This window comes from Mastomys coucha, unplaced genomic scaffold (genome assembly GCF_008632895.1).
Source record: "Mastomys coucha isolate ucsf_1 unplaced genomic scaffold, UCSF_Mcou_1 pScaffold8, whole genome shotgun sequence".
Lineage (NCBI taxonomy): Eukaryota > Metazoa > Chordata > Mammalia > Rodentia > Muridae > Mastomys > Mastomys coucha.
In genome coordinates this window covers 60,688,540-60,701,928 of record NW_022196914.1, presented here as the reverse complement: position 1 = coordinate 60,701,928, position 13,389 = coordinate 60,688,540, and the positions used below count along the sequence as shown (strand labels likewise).

The 13,389-nt window shown below is 38.3% G+C and overlaps 1 protein-coding gene across 5 annotated transcripts in view; it reads left to right on the top strand.

The window, feature by feature from the left end:
• The window catches only part of Bdp1 (B double prime 1, subunit of RNA polymerase III transcription initiation factor IIIB), a 90,172-nt gene that overhangs the window by 47,070 nt on the left and 29,713 nt on the right, over positions 1 to 13,389 (top strand). For all 5 annotated transcript variants that reach the window (XM_031360709.1, XM_031360706.1, XM_031360708.1 and 2 more), the window contains exons 19-26: positions 157 to 379; positions 2,409 to 2,590; positions 3,627 to 3,834; positions 5,723 to 5,868; positions 7,644 to 7,869; positions 8,049 to 8,236; positions 9,283 to 9,670; positions 12,840 to 12,953. In XM_031360709.1, the coding sequence (XP_031216569.1) occupies positions 157 to 379; positions 2,409 to 2,590; positions 3,627 to 3,834; positions 5,723 to 5,868; positions 7,644 to 7,869; positions 8,049 to 8,236; positions 9,283 to 9,670; positions 12,840 to 12,953 (1,675 nt within the window). The remainder of the gene's footprint in view (positions 1 to 156; positions 380 to 2,408; positions 2,591 to 3,626; positions 3,835 to 5,722; positions 5,869 to 7,643; positions 7,870 to 8,048; positions 8,237 to 9,282; positions 9,671 to 12,839; positions 12,954 to 13,389) is intronic.

Genomic DNA, 13,389 nt, shown 5'->3' with positions numbered 1-13,389 from the left:
AGGAGAACTGAAGACCAGCCTGGTTTAAGAGAGCATATTCCTAGCCAGCCTAGGGTATATAGGAAGACCCTGTATAAAAACAAGCAAAAGCAATTAGAAGGCCACGTTCATACTTGAGTGCATTCTAACCCTGTTTATTAATGCTTGTTCCAAAAGCAAGCCTCTTCCTGAGGAACAGCAGCCACCCCAAGTCAAGCCAGCTCCCTTTCTGAGAAGTCGGCTCCGAAAACCAAAGCCAAATTTGTCAAGAGCAGCTCTAAAGAGAGCAACCAGAGAAGCAGAGCACTGCGTACCTGGGAAGAAATCAGAAGCATACAAAATGGAGACTGTCGTGTTCCAGCAGGACAGTGACCAAGCTGCTTCTCTCTCTCCTCAACATGTGAGTGATGATTAAGGCGGAAGTTATGTTTATGGAGTTTTTTGTTGTTACTGTGGTTATTAAACCATTGCAAGTTGATGTAGTTTTTACTGTGTATGGTGTTCTATGCTTACTGTCATCATTCCATATAGTTGATGTTAGCTATCTGGTGTCTGGTAGGCAGGTGTGGGTAGGTGTGTTTTAGGAAGCATCTAAGATATTTTAGACTACTTGACTTTCTGGTTATGTCACCATAGCTAAATGATGTAACAAGTTCCTGTTAAGGAAAAATGGGAATAATACTGCTTTATTTCATTCTATTATTAAGGTAACATGAAAAATGAAATGCTAGGTATGAGTTGAAGGAAATATCTTACTTCATTAACTTTGCTTATAATAAGTTAAGATTGTATGTCAGAATTTAAACAATTAAAATTGAAATGTTAATATTAAAATCAGTGGTTCTTTGTTTTCATTTTGTTTTTGTACTCCTAGGAACCTTACAGATGTTAGGACAGCTTTCTATCATTGAGCTAGATTCTCAACCTTCTTAACTTTTATTTTAATATAAGTTCTCATGAAGTTTGCCCAGGCTGGCCTTGAGCTCGTACTATATATATAGCCTAGGGAAATCTTGAACCTGTAATCTTCCTATCTCCCAAGTAACTGGGATTACAGGTGTGCATACCAGGCCTGGCTAAATTAAATGTATTTTGTTTTTTAAGATTTACTTGTCTATGTATGCTCTGCCTTGCATGTTTGTCTGAACACCAGAAGAAAGCATTAGATTTTATTACTGTAGATTGTTGTGAGCCACCATATGGTTGATGGGAATTGAACTCATGTCTTCTAGAAGAGCACTTAGTGCTCTTAACTGCCAAACCTATCTCTTCAGCCCCCAATTGAGTTTATTTTAAAGTACCTTTTACAGTTAAAATTCATATTTTGCATTTTAGAATAATTTTCTATATTTGTACTTCCTCCAACTTTATAAAAATTAAGCTACTTTGTCTATTTTATTGTATGTGTATGGGTGTTTAGCCATATATGCAGTACCCACAGAAGCTATAAAGGGTCCTCAGATCCTCTGGGGTTGGATTTTTACAGGTGATTGTGAGCCACCATGTGTTTGCTGGGAATAGATCCTGGGTCTTCTGGAAGAGCAGCCAGTGAACTTAATGGCTGAGCCATCTCACCTGTCTGATAGAACTACTTTTTATGTAATATTTTTTGTTACAAAATCTTCAATTTGAAGAACTATGTCGTATTTCAAAACATGAGAACCCTATATCCCATTTCTTTCTCCTCCCTAATTAATGTGGCAAATATGAATATATACATGTAGATGTATGTTAAGTATTATATGCTACAATGCCATCTTCCCTTAGCATCTGATATTTCCATTTCACATAATATTTTAAACTTCTTTGGGCTTAGTACAAAGAAGAAGCTTCTTAAAGTGGTTATATACTGGAATATGTAAGGTTAAGCTTGGTGTGATACAGTGTGCACGCTATACTTGTAGCTATTTAAGAGGATAAAGCAAGGGAACTGCAGTTGAAGCCCAGTGTAGGAATAGGCAGCAGAGTGAGACTCTGTATCTTCACTGTGGTGACACTTAGAGAGGCAGAGGGAGCTACATCTCTTGAGTTCCAGGTCAGCCAGACCTATCCAGTCTATCTCAAATAAAAGAAAGGAAGAAAGAAAAGGAAATTCAGATTTAGTTCAGTGGGTAGAGTGTTTCTCTTGCATGCATGAGGAACTGGTTTCAGTACTCAACCATGTCCTCCCAAAAAAATAAAAGTAAATTTAAAATTTTCTATTGATACATTATTTCCAGTGTTTTGTTCATCTTTTATATTTGGAGGATGGTCCTGAAGTCATAGCTTTGTTCATGCACATTTCTATACTTGTTTAAATGGTTTTGTAAGATGAGTTTCTAGAAATAGAAGTGCTGCAAGGTACGGACTACCCTTGTTATCTACCAAGAGTGGGTTGCTATATTCTTACATGAATGCTCTGTGGCTTTTTTTTCTCTTTAAACTTCCAGAATGTATCTTCCCTCATGGCATCAAGAGAAAATGATGATAAATATGGTCATGAGGTGGAGGAGGCTATGATATCACCATCTACACAGCCTGGAACGGATCCTTCACCGCCAAACTCAAGTGAACCCAAAGAGGATTCTCCGTCAGCCCAAAACCAGGAAGATGGCCTCGCTGCTCCTGTTGGGTAAACAGTGATACTTCCTTAAAAATCTAAAATAAGGGAGGCTTTTCTTTGAAATATCTCTTTATTAAAAAAAAAAAAAGAAGTGGATAGAGAATTGGTCTAATTGATAAGGGCAGGCCACCTATAATGGAAAATTAGATGGGATTGAACATATTTTAACAATATATTTATTTATTGTTAACTGTTTAAAATTTATGAAAAGTAACACACTAAAAATATGTATGTATATGTATTATAAATTCCTTGACTTTTGAGAAGTTGACAAAATATATACATAAAATTTACCATTTTTAACCATTTCTAGTGTACAAACACAGTGACATAAATCATAAATCATTGTCTTATTGTTTTATGGGCAATGCCACTACCATCCATCCATCTATCCATTCATCCCAGAACACTATTTTCTTTTTCATGAAACTTTGTACTCACTAAAATCAACTTCTACTCTCCTCTTCCTCTTCTTTCTTCTGTTCTTGGTTTCTGCCATTCTATCATCTGACTTTTACACATTTGGTTATTTTAGGCACATCATATAAGTTTATAACATTTGAGAATAGGGCCAGGCAGGGGTGGCACACACCTTTAATCCCAGTACTTGGGAGGCAGAGGCAGGCGGATTTCTGAGTTCGAGGCCAGCCTGGTCTACAAAGTGAGTTCCAGGACAGCCAAGGCTACACAGAGAAACCCTGACTTCAAAAACAAAAACAGTTGAGAATTGAAATGAGCTTCCTCTGCCTGACTCCATCACCCTCTTATGTATTACTCTTTGCTGTGCTAGGTTTAAACCTAGGACTATATACTAGCCATGGCTTTTCCTTCCATTTGACTACATCTCAAATCTGAAATAACTTTTTCCCCCTATGGCTTTCCTAACTTTGATATCATATTTTTGTAGTGAGAAAATATTTTCCTTTAATAATTTGGAAAATATTTTTATAGTAGTTTATTAGAGGAAATTCAAGGTGCATGTTCTTACAGTTGTCAACTTTTTGTAATCAAACTCCCTCTGGTTCCCACTTGTCCTTTTTTCTAGGATTCAGATGATGAATACGGTCACACAAGAAACACGGCAAAATGTTGTCCAAACTATTCTCCCAGTGAGGGGTCGACTTCATAGACCAAGACCAAATGTGCAGAAAGCCAGACAGAGGCAAATAGTAGAAAAAGGAGAAGCGCGAGGCATAGCTAAGAATGAAGGACCAGAACTGCAAAAAGATGAGACTGGAACATGCCTGACTGTGGTGAGAGAATTCATCTGTAACTCATTGATCCTTAGTGCATACTGAGATAGCAAATGCTAACTCAGCCTGGGCTTGTCCTGTCACATTTTACTCAGTTAATATGCGATGAGTACAACTTCTGTTTCATATTCCTTGTTTAGTATGCTCTGAAGAGCTTATAACTTTCTCTTAGTGCTGTAGGAACTAATTTCTCTATCAGGAAACAGCAGTTATATCATTTTTGCTGCATAAATAAGTGTACTGTTTTGACTGACAGGTTGACCCTTTTCAGAATCTTTTACCCTTTTAGCTAGTGTCTCGTTATTTAGCTGAGACTTTACCCTCTGGCCTCATCTTCCTGAGTGCTTCAAGCATAGAAATGTACTACCATTCCGTTCTGTTTAACTAGAATGTCTTGCTTTTTCTTCTGTGTTCAGTGTATGGCTAAGGCTGCCTTTGAATTTCTGATGCATGCTTTTGCTTCCCACATTCTGCAATTATAGGGCAATGCCACTATGTCCAGCTTTACCAAGGCTTTTAGTTTTATTTTTAACATTTACCTATGCATTTGTGTTGTCAGAGGACAATTTGTGGGAGTCCATTCTTTCCTTTTATTATGTGAATTCTGAGGAATGGAGTCAGGCTGTCATACCTACTGCTTTTATTCTCTGAGTCATTTTGCTGGCCCTTAATCAACTTCTTAGTAAGTCTTTTGGAATTAGAAAAAAATTGAAGTCCCCAAAATGTTATTTTTTAACTGGTCATTGTTAATGTTCTTTTCTCTGGGTGTTAAGGTAAAACCTGGGGACAGGTTGACACCGGGGGTGGGACGGGGGGGAGACTTGTGTGAGGGGTACTGGGAGGAGAGAAAGGGCTGATATTGGATTTAAAGTGAATAAATAAATTTAAAAAAGAGATGAAACCTAGATTAAAAGTGATTGTGATCCCCATTTGAACAAAATATACTCCTAAAAAAAGCTATTAAACTTTTGGTGCTGAGGATCATACCCAGTGCTTTGTGCACACTGGGCATGTGGGGTAGAATTGAACTATACCTCCAGTACTAGTCAGTACAAATTGGATTATTTTATAACAGATGGCTCTTAGAGCGGGTATGTGCAGATGTTATGAGTGTACATATTTATTTGGGCATGTGCACATGTGCATGTAGGTGTGGGTCAAAGGGTCACATGTGCTATATTCCTTTATTTTTTGAAACAGGTTCTTTCACTGACCTTGGATGCTATGGCTTTAGCTAAGGGTTCCTTGTGAGCTCCAGGGATCCGCTGTCCACCTTTCTCTAGTGCTAGGGGTACAAATGTGCTCTGCTACATTTGACTCACATAGGTTTTGGGGATCCAAACTCAGGTCCTCATATTTGTTGAGCAGTTACTCTTACTTACTGAATCCTTATCCCAGCACTCTCTTGGCACTTTTATAGTATTATGTCTACATGGGACTGTAGTAAATCATTGCACTTCTTGCTCAGAACTAGGTGACCTTTTTTTGGCTGTAAATCATGAATACTGGATGCTCAGTTCAGGTCATAATTTTTAAAACCTAAGTGGCTTAGGTATAGTGCACAATGACAGTGCATGCAGATCTTTCAGGTTCATTCCCAGCATTCCCAAAGAGGAGAAATAGTAATGGAATACTCATTCTTTGATTAAAATGTTTTAAGACATTTTATGGTTAAATATTAATCCTCATGCCAGGAGGTGGTGACTAACACCTTTAATTTCAGCTCTTTAGGGGCAGAGGCAGGTGGCTCTCTGAGTTTTAGGCCAGCCTGGTCTACAGAGTGAGTTTCAGGACAGCCAGGGCTAAAGAGAAACCCTCACTCAAAAACAAAACAAAGCAAAACAAAGTTAAAAAAAAATCTCACTAATTCGGGGTTTTGTCTTTTCAGGCAAGCTCCTCTCCCATTGAGAGTGAAGTTGCAGTAGACGTGTCCTCCAGAGTTTCAGAGTCCAAAGTGAATGAAAGTCAAGGCTATGCAGTTCCTGTAGAAAACTTAAGTATTAACAAAGCCAGTGTTGTACATGAACAGATAAGGTGAGTAGTTTTCATGAGAAAAGCACGAACCTTGTCAAACACAGTTTTCTGATTGTTACATACTTGGTTTCATTCATTGACATTCTGGTTTGCTGTTGTGTTTTCTGGTGCTATTGACTGAACCCAGGCCCCTTTTCATACCAGGCAAGTGTTCTGCTATTCTTATGTTCTCTGAAAGAGAATTTTGCTAAGTTGTCCGGGCTGGCTTTGAGCTGGCTTAAAGTCCAGGCAAGCCGTAATTTTTGATGCTGCTGTTTCAGCCTTAGCAGCTGGGAAGAAGCTTGTGCCAGCAGTCCTGGCTTAAAATTACATCATTCTGTACAGGGTGTGGTGGCTTGTGCCTTTAATTTTAGCACTGGGGAGGCAGAGGTAGGATCTCTCTGAGTTCAAGTGCAGCCACGACTATGTAGAGAAACCTTGCCTCAAAAAACAAAACAAAACAAAACAAAACAACCCAAACTCAACTTGTTCCTTATCTTTAGGCTCATAATTTTGTTGCCTCCTTTGAACTTAGTAATGTTTTATTCTTAAACTTTATTTGATTATTTTGTGGTTAGGGGTGTGTGATCAGATGACAGCTTTCAGGAGTTGGTTCTCTCCCTTCACTATGGGAATTGAGCTTAGCTTGCCACCTTAGTGGCAAGTGCCTTTGTCCGCTGGGCTACTTGGCCAGCCCCTATATTAAATATGTTTTCAGAGTCACATGTAATGACATTTTTCCTTGTAGGTGGACCCTAATGGCTCTGCTATTGAACTACATTCTCAGCCTTATGGTTAAAAAAAAACCAAAAAACAAAAGCTTTTCATTTACTTTTTTTAAAGATACTTTTTCTGATGTTGAATTGTATTAGCCATCATCATAATAATTGAACTTACAAATTTCCTCCATGTTTCCAAACAGAATGTTTAGTAGGATTAGTATCTCTTTTCTGTGTATTTTGGGGATTAGTTTCTAATGGATGAAAATACACACACACACACACACACACACACACACACACACATTTATACACACACACTCTCTCTCTCTTTCTCTCTCTAACACACACATATATTTATATTTGTGTGTTTTGTATGTGTGTTGGGGATTGAGCCCAGTGTCTTACAGTACTAGGGAGCAAGTTACCTCCCACCGAGCTACATTCCTATCCCTGTATTTCTTTTTGAGCATCCTAATTTAGATCCTAGCCAGTTACTGGGAAATTTCCAGAAGTCCCTAGGTATTCCAGCTACCTTGGTAGCTTTGGCTTTCTTTGAATCATTAAACCATGTTTGTTTGTTTGTTTGTTTTCCTGAAATGGTTTATGTTAACCTTAAGATACTGCAAGATCTTCCCATGAGTTTTCAGGAATGTGGTATGATCAACTGTCAAACAAGACCATTGTGTATTTATTTGTTCATGTGTTGGAGTGTATTTGAAGCTTTTATTTAAAGTGCTGTTTTGAAACCTGTGTTCAGCTACTGTGGCACATATGTTGTATCTGATTGTTTTCTCTGTAAATTAAAGTTATATGAAACTAGGCTAGAACTAGTGAAGAAAAGTAGAGAAAGATTAATACTATAAACTGTTTCCCAGGCTAGATAGAAAATGTAAATCAAAATATCTTTTATGTTTTGTTTCAGATATAAAATGCAATTTCATTTTGAATGCTCTGTTTTATTTCCAATTTATATATAATCCTTTGGACATAACATCAGTTTGAATCCAGAATTGTTTATTGTTGTTACACTGATGGAGAGTTTTGGTCTTTACCATAATTTGTACTTCATTCTAGGCATGAAAGTAGACCGTATGCTCCTAGTCCAGCACTGCTGATAAGAAGGCGGTTCCAAAAGGCTAAACCAAATGTAGGAGGAGCACGCCGTAAGGATGAGCCACCCGGTGTAGAAAAGGGCCGGACAGATGAGAGCACAGCACCAACAGCAGAAGATCACTTGCTGCACAAGGGAGACTGTAACACCCAGCTTTCTCTGTCAGGTCCTGAAGGAGAGATAGCAGAGGTGAGAAACTCACTTCTGGACCACACACACTTCCCTGAAAATAGAGTGACGTCACAGCTTATACAGATTTGAAAATTGACCACCTGTGGCTTTTCATGTTTAGGAGATTAGGCCAGACTGCTAAACCATATTGATATAGATTGTATCCATGGTAATATTACCTTATTTTTTTCTTTAAGGAAAAGACAGAGATGCCTCTGGTGGTTTCAGTGAGAAAAGAGTGCGTACATTCTGAAGAGTTGGCTTCTGATAGAAATGATACTCAGCTAAAAGCAGGACCATCAGAAGGTGCCAGGGATGCAATTGCGGAGGAGCAGCTTACATCATCTTCAGGGCTTGAAGAGCAGAGTCTTAGTAAACAAATTAGGTAACTTTTTTATTTTAGAGACTCAGAATAGGAAGTAGAAGCACTTCTTAAAGATGTTCTCCCTTAATGCACTGTTTTTTATTTAAAAGTATTTATAACAATGTACATTTTTTTCCTGACCAAAATATTGTATGCCTTACCTTGGTAATTAGAATGCTAATGCTAGTTTGGCTGTAAACAATAACAAAGGGTACTTTCTTTTTCTTTTTCTTTTTTTTTTTAAGATTTATTTATTTATTATTATATGTAAATACACTGTAGCTGTCTTCAGACATACCAGAAGAGGGCGTCAGATCTCATGACGGGTGGTTGTGAGCCACCATGTGGTTGCTGGGATTTGAACTCAGGACCTTCAGAAGAGCAGTCAGTGCTCTTAACCGCTGAGCCGTCTCTCCAGCCCCGGGTACTTTCATAATTTTTAAGAAAGTGAGAAGAACCTAAGTTCTTGAAAAACATTATCTTCCTAATCTACATACCTGACAAGATAAACCAGTACCATTGTTTGATTTCATAGTCATTATTGATTGGTTTCATGTATTTTATTTGTTTTTCCTTTAGCTATTTCTAATTTTGTGATTATTTATCTCAGTCATCATATCATGGTTATTAGGCTAGGATTAAAAATTTATTATGCATTAAAAAAATCCCCTCATTCTGGAATATATCTAGATACATAGGTAAGAATTCACTATGAATAAGATGCTAAGTCGTAGCCAGTTTCTTTCTTATTTTCATGGCATATATTTTTAAAAGAATGGGTTGGGCTGGGCACACAGTTCATGAGCACATTTGTGTATGACTTTTGAGGCCTTAGGTTCCATTCTAATGTCAAAATGGTATGGTATAGCATCATCATCATTGTCATTTTTGGGAGTTGAACTGAAGACTTTCCATGCTGTCTAAGCGCCCTTCCACTGGACTATATCCTTAGCTCAGGGTCTTTATTTAGTGGCTGGAACTGAGATTTTACTTTTAACAGTCAGGCTTTCATTGAGATTATCCTGGTGCTTACATGATGATAACTGTTATTTTGGTTAAACACCCAGCTGTCCACAACTATTGAAAGAATCAAGCTATCCCAAGACTGTTCCACATCGAAGAACAACTCTCTCTTCTGCCTCTGAGTATGAGATAGAGCACAGTGGGAAAAGAACACATAGGAAGACAAAACCAAATGTGACCAAAGGGCGTGGATCAAAGCGAATTCGAGGTAAGACCGCTAAGAAGCAGCCTAGAGCTTCCAAGTCCATGTTGGTGACGCTTCGGGCTTCTCAGACAGAAGACGAAGAGGATGCTGAGGATTCTGATCCTGACTATGAGGAAGAAACCTATCATCTTGCCCCAGAAGAACTAAACAAAGCACCAGTGTTTGTACCTGTTGGTCTCAGATCCCCTGAACCAGTTTCTGCTCAGATCGAGGAAACAATGGAAGAGGTAGTTTGAGTTTTGTTTTGTTTTTTTTTTCAATTTCTGGCACTTTCACCCCTTTGATGGATGATTATTTATTCTCTTAGATTTATTAGAGTCTAAAGAGTTCTTTCTCTAAACATCTACTGTCAAAAGTAATTTATTTGGGACTTAGTGAATACCTTAAAGAACACAGCAGAAGTGACTTGTATGGCCATCACTCAGTTGCTATAGTCCTTACTCTACAAGGGACTCAGTTAACTATGATAGAAAATTGTTTATTCTTGTATCTGCAAGCTACTTAATCTGGCTTTTGACTAATTTGAGAAAGTCTTGGCAGGTGTTTTCTGTTAACTCTCTTAATACGTTTTCTATGTTGTGGTTGGTAAAGAAGATAGAATCAAAATCTCTTTCCTCTTTTCTTCTCTTTTTTTGTTTTTTGTTTTTGAGACAGGGTCTCATGTATCTCACATTACACATTGGCCTTCAAATGTGCTGTGTAGGCCAGGATGACCTTGAACTTCTGATCCTCCTGTGTCCACCTTTCCAGTGCTAGGATTACAGTCATGTGCTACCACACCTGGTTTAAGAAATGTTGAAGATAGAACCTCCAGCTTCATGTGTGTAAGGCCAGGACAGCAGCTGCATCCTCAGCCTCTCCCCTTCCCTTCCTTCTTACTCATTGTTAGCACTATCCTCCATCCCAAGAGAACTTAGCTTTTTTTTTTTTTTTGGTTTTTTGAGACAGGGTTTCTCTGTATAGCCCTGGCTGTCCTGGAACTCACTCTGTAGACCAGGCTGGCCTCGAACTCAGAAATCTGCCTGCCTCTGCCTCCCTAGTGCTGGGATTAAAGGGGTGCACCACCACCGCCCGATGAGAACTCATCTTTTAAAACTGGAACTCTTGTTTCTAATAAAGCCTAGGTTGACCTTGATTTCTAATCCTTCAACATCTGCCTCCCAAATGCTGGAATTATAGGTGTGTGGTGCTGGAGATGGAAGCCAGGGCTTTTACATAGTTGGCATAATCACTACCAACTGAGCCATATCCCCAGTCCCTGCTTCTCTGCTCTTAGTTCTTTCGGAGATAAGAAATGGATTTGCTAGAATACTTAGTAATTCTGTATTTAAGGGGTTTTTTTGTTTTGTTTTGTTTTTAAGCAAAAATCCTTGATTACATCATTTCCCTTTGTCAAAGGTTTTAATTTCTATCTTTTTTTTTTTTTTTTTTTTTTGGTTTTTCGAGACAGGGTTTCTCTGTATAGCCCTGGCTGTCCTGGAGCTCACTCTGTAGACCAGGCTGGCCTCGAACTCAGAAATCCACCTGTCTCTGCCTCCCAAGTGCTGGGATTAAAGGCGTGCGCCACCACGCCCGGCTTTAATTTCTATCTTTATCCATTTCTTCTCTCTTCATCCGTTCTCACTTCTGTCTTTTTCTCCTTTCCACTCTGCCTTTCATGATGAGTAGTCATTTACAGCTACAGTACGCCCCATTCTTGGCTTTGTTTTGTTTGGTTTGGTGATGGCACATGCCTTTAGTCCCAGCACTCAGGAGGCAGAGGCAGAGGCAGGTGGGTCTCTATGAATTTGAGACCAGCCTGATCTACAGAGTAAGTTCTAGGACAGCCAGGGCTGCACAGAGAAACCCTCTTTCAAAAATTTAGGGAAAGAAAACTCTGTAGTCATTCTAATGAAGCGGGCGTGAAGTAGAACTTGTGCTTTGCCTCCTTGTCTTACCTGAGATCTTATGTTCCCATTCTGAGCTTTAACGTTCCCTGTTCTCATTCAATTCTTAGTCATTTAGCCGGTTGTATAGGGATTTAGAATACTTTGAGTCATTTGAAACAGAATCAGGAGTTCACTAGATTGTAGTGATGATGTAAGGAGACAGTTCAAGTTGTGTTATGGCACGTCTGCCAAGAGGAGGTGCCCTTCTTGAATCTGCAGTGTTATACTTGTGAAAGCAAAAGAACATCTACCTTTAATTTATTCAGGATTATAATAGCATGTCAAATGTCTAAAAGTAAATGAGTTAGTAGCATTCTTGATCTTAACTGAATAATACTGAAAGTTCACAGTAAGTATACTGAATATAGGTTTTAGTATATACCAAGAAAATACCGAAAGGAAATTAGTTTTGTGAAGGACAGGTGATTAATACTGCATGGAGTTCATCTCTATATCCTCCCCCACAGCACTTTGGGTGAAGAAGGCAAGTTGGTAGTGAAATGCACTTATAGTAATTAGGCCTCAGGATGTGTCTTTACAGAACATCTTCTTCAGTGGCACTGTTTTGTCCTCTCTTCTGGTGATCAAAGTTTAGGCCCTGTAGACATGAACTCTGGGCTATACTCAGCCTATCATAGTAGCAATTTTGACTCAGAAGTTGGACAGAAACAATTTAAATTGTATTTCCTTTGGCCTAGAGAGATGGCCCATCAGTTAAGAGTTCTTACTGCCCAATTATCAGGACAACAGTTCAGATCCCAACACCCATATCCAGCAAGCCCCTGTGACTCCAGCTCAAATGGACCCAGCAACCTCTCCTGGCCTCTGGAGGCTCACAAATGTGCTCATCTTCCCTGAACCATACACATACTAAAATAAATCTTTAAAAAAGAGTATTCCTTTTAACCAGTTGTCAGATAGTGTGTGAACCCATTACTGGGTGATGAGAGAGGGTTGCTGTACTAGGAGTGATACAGTGATCAGTGTTTTTAAGCACATTAAGTCATCTCTGTTATTGTATTTATGGTAGTGTACAGATTAGTTTTATGTATAATTAACGTGTTTTTCTTTAATCATGAGTCTGTTGAGGGCAGGGACCAAGTTTATTTAATTTGACTTTGTATTCCTATGCTTATATAATTGTGTTTTTGAAAACATTACATAAATGTTAGGCAAATGGAAGAAATTGGGACAAAGTGAGAAGAATGTGAAATAACATGCTAGCTATTCAAAGGTTATCTATAGACAATTTGATAACTGGTTGTAAAGCCCCAGATCTCTCAGAAATGTAATGTTTTATTTTTGCTATGTTGTTAGTCACTAAGAATTAATGTAATTTTGTTTTTAAGTTGTGTACCTATGGTATATTTCTATAGTTTAATGTTTAATTTTGCTTATTAATATAGAAAATGAGGTCTTTTAATGTTTGTAATTTGTCAAATTGAAATAATGATTCTTCTTATGACAGCTTGAGATAACCATGGACGTTGCAGACATAACTGTCGTTGAACACCAGCTTTTGCACATGGACACAACAACTCAGGATGTGCAACCAGAAAAAGCTGTGTATCCGTCATCATTTGTAAGTGTCTATATTTATATAATGCCTTCCATCTGTTTGCCTCCTGAAGAGTGCATGATTATTTTCATTTATTTTTTCTTTCACGTGGGGAACTGTTTTTATGAAGAGCTGAAACTTGCGAATTATCAAGAATTTTACTTTTGATTGTAAAACTTATTTTTGTATTTGTTTTGTAAAACTCAATATCATCCTTTTTACCTCAAAATCCTGAAGCATAAGCCTGTATTAAATAAATTACAGTTACTATACAAAACTAACTATATTACCATAAATACCATAGTAGGGCTGGATTTTAAAAACCAACAAAAAGCCAGGCAGTGGTGGCACATGCCTTTAATCCCAGCACTTGGGAGGCAGAGGTAGGCGGATTTCTGAGTTCGAGGCCAGCCTGGTCTACAGAGTGAATTCTAGGACAGCCAGAGCTATACAGAAAAAC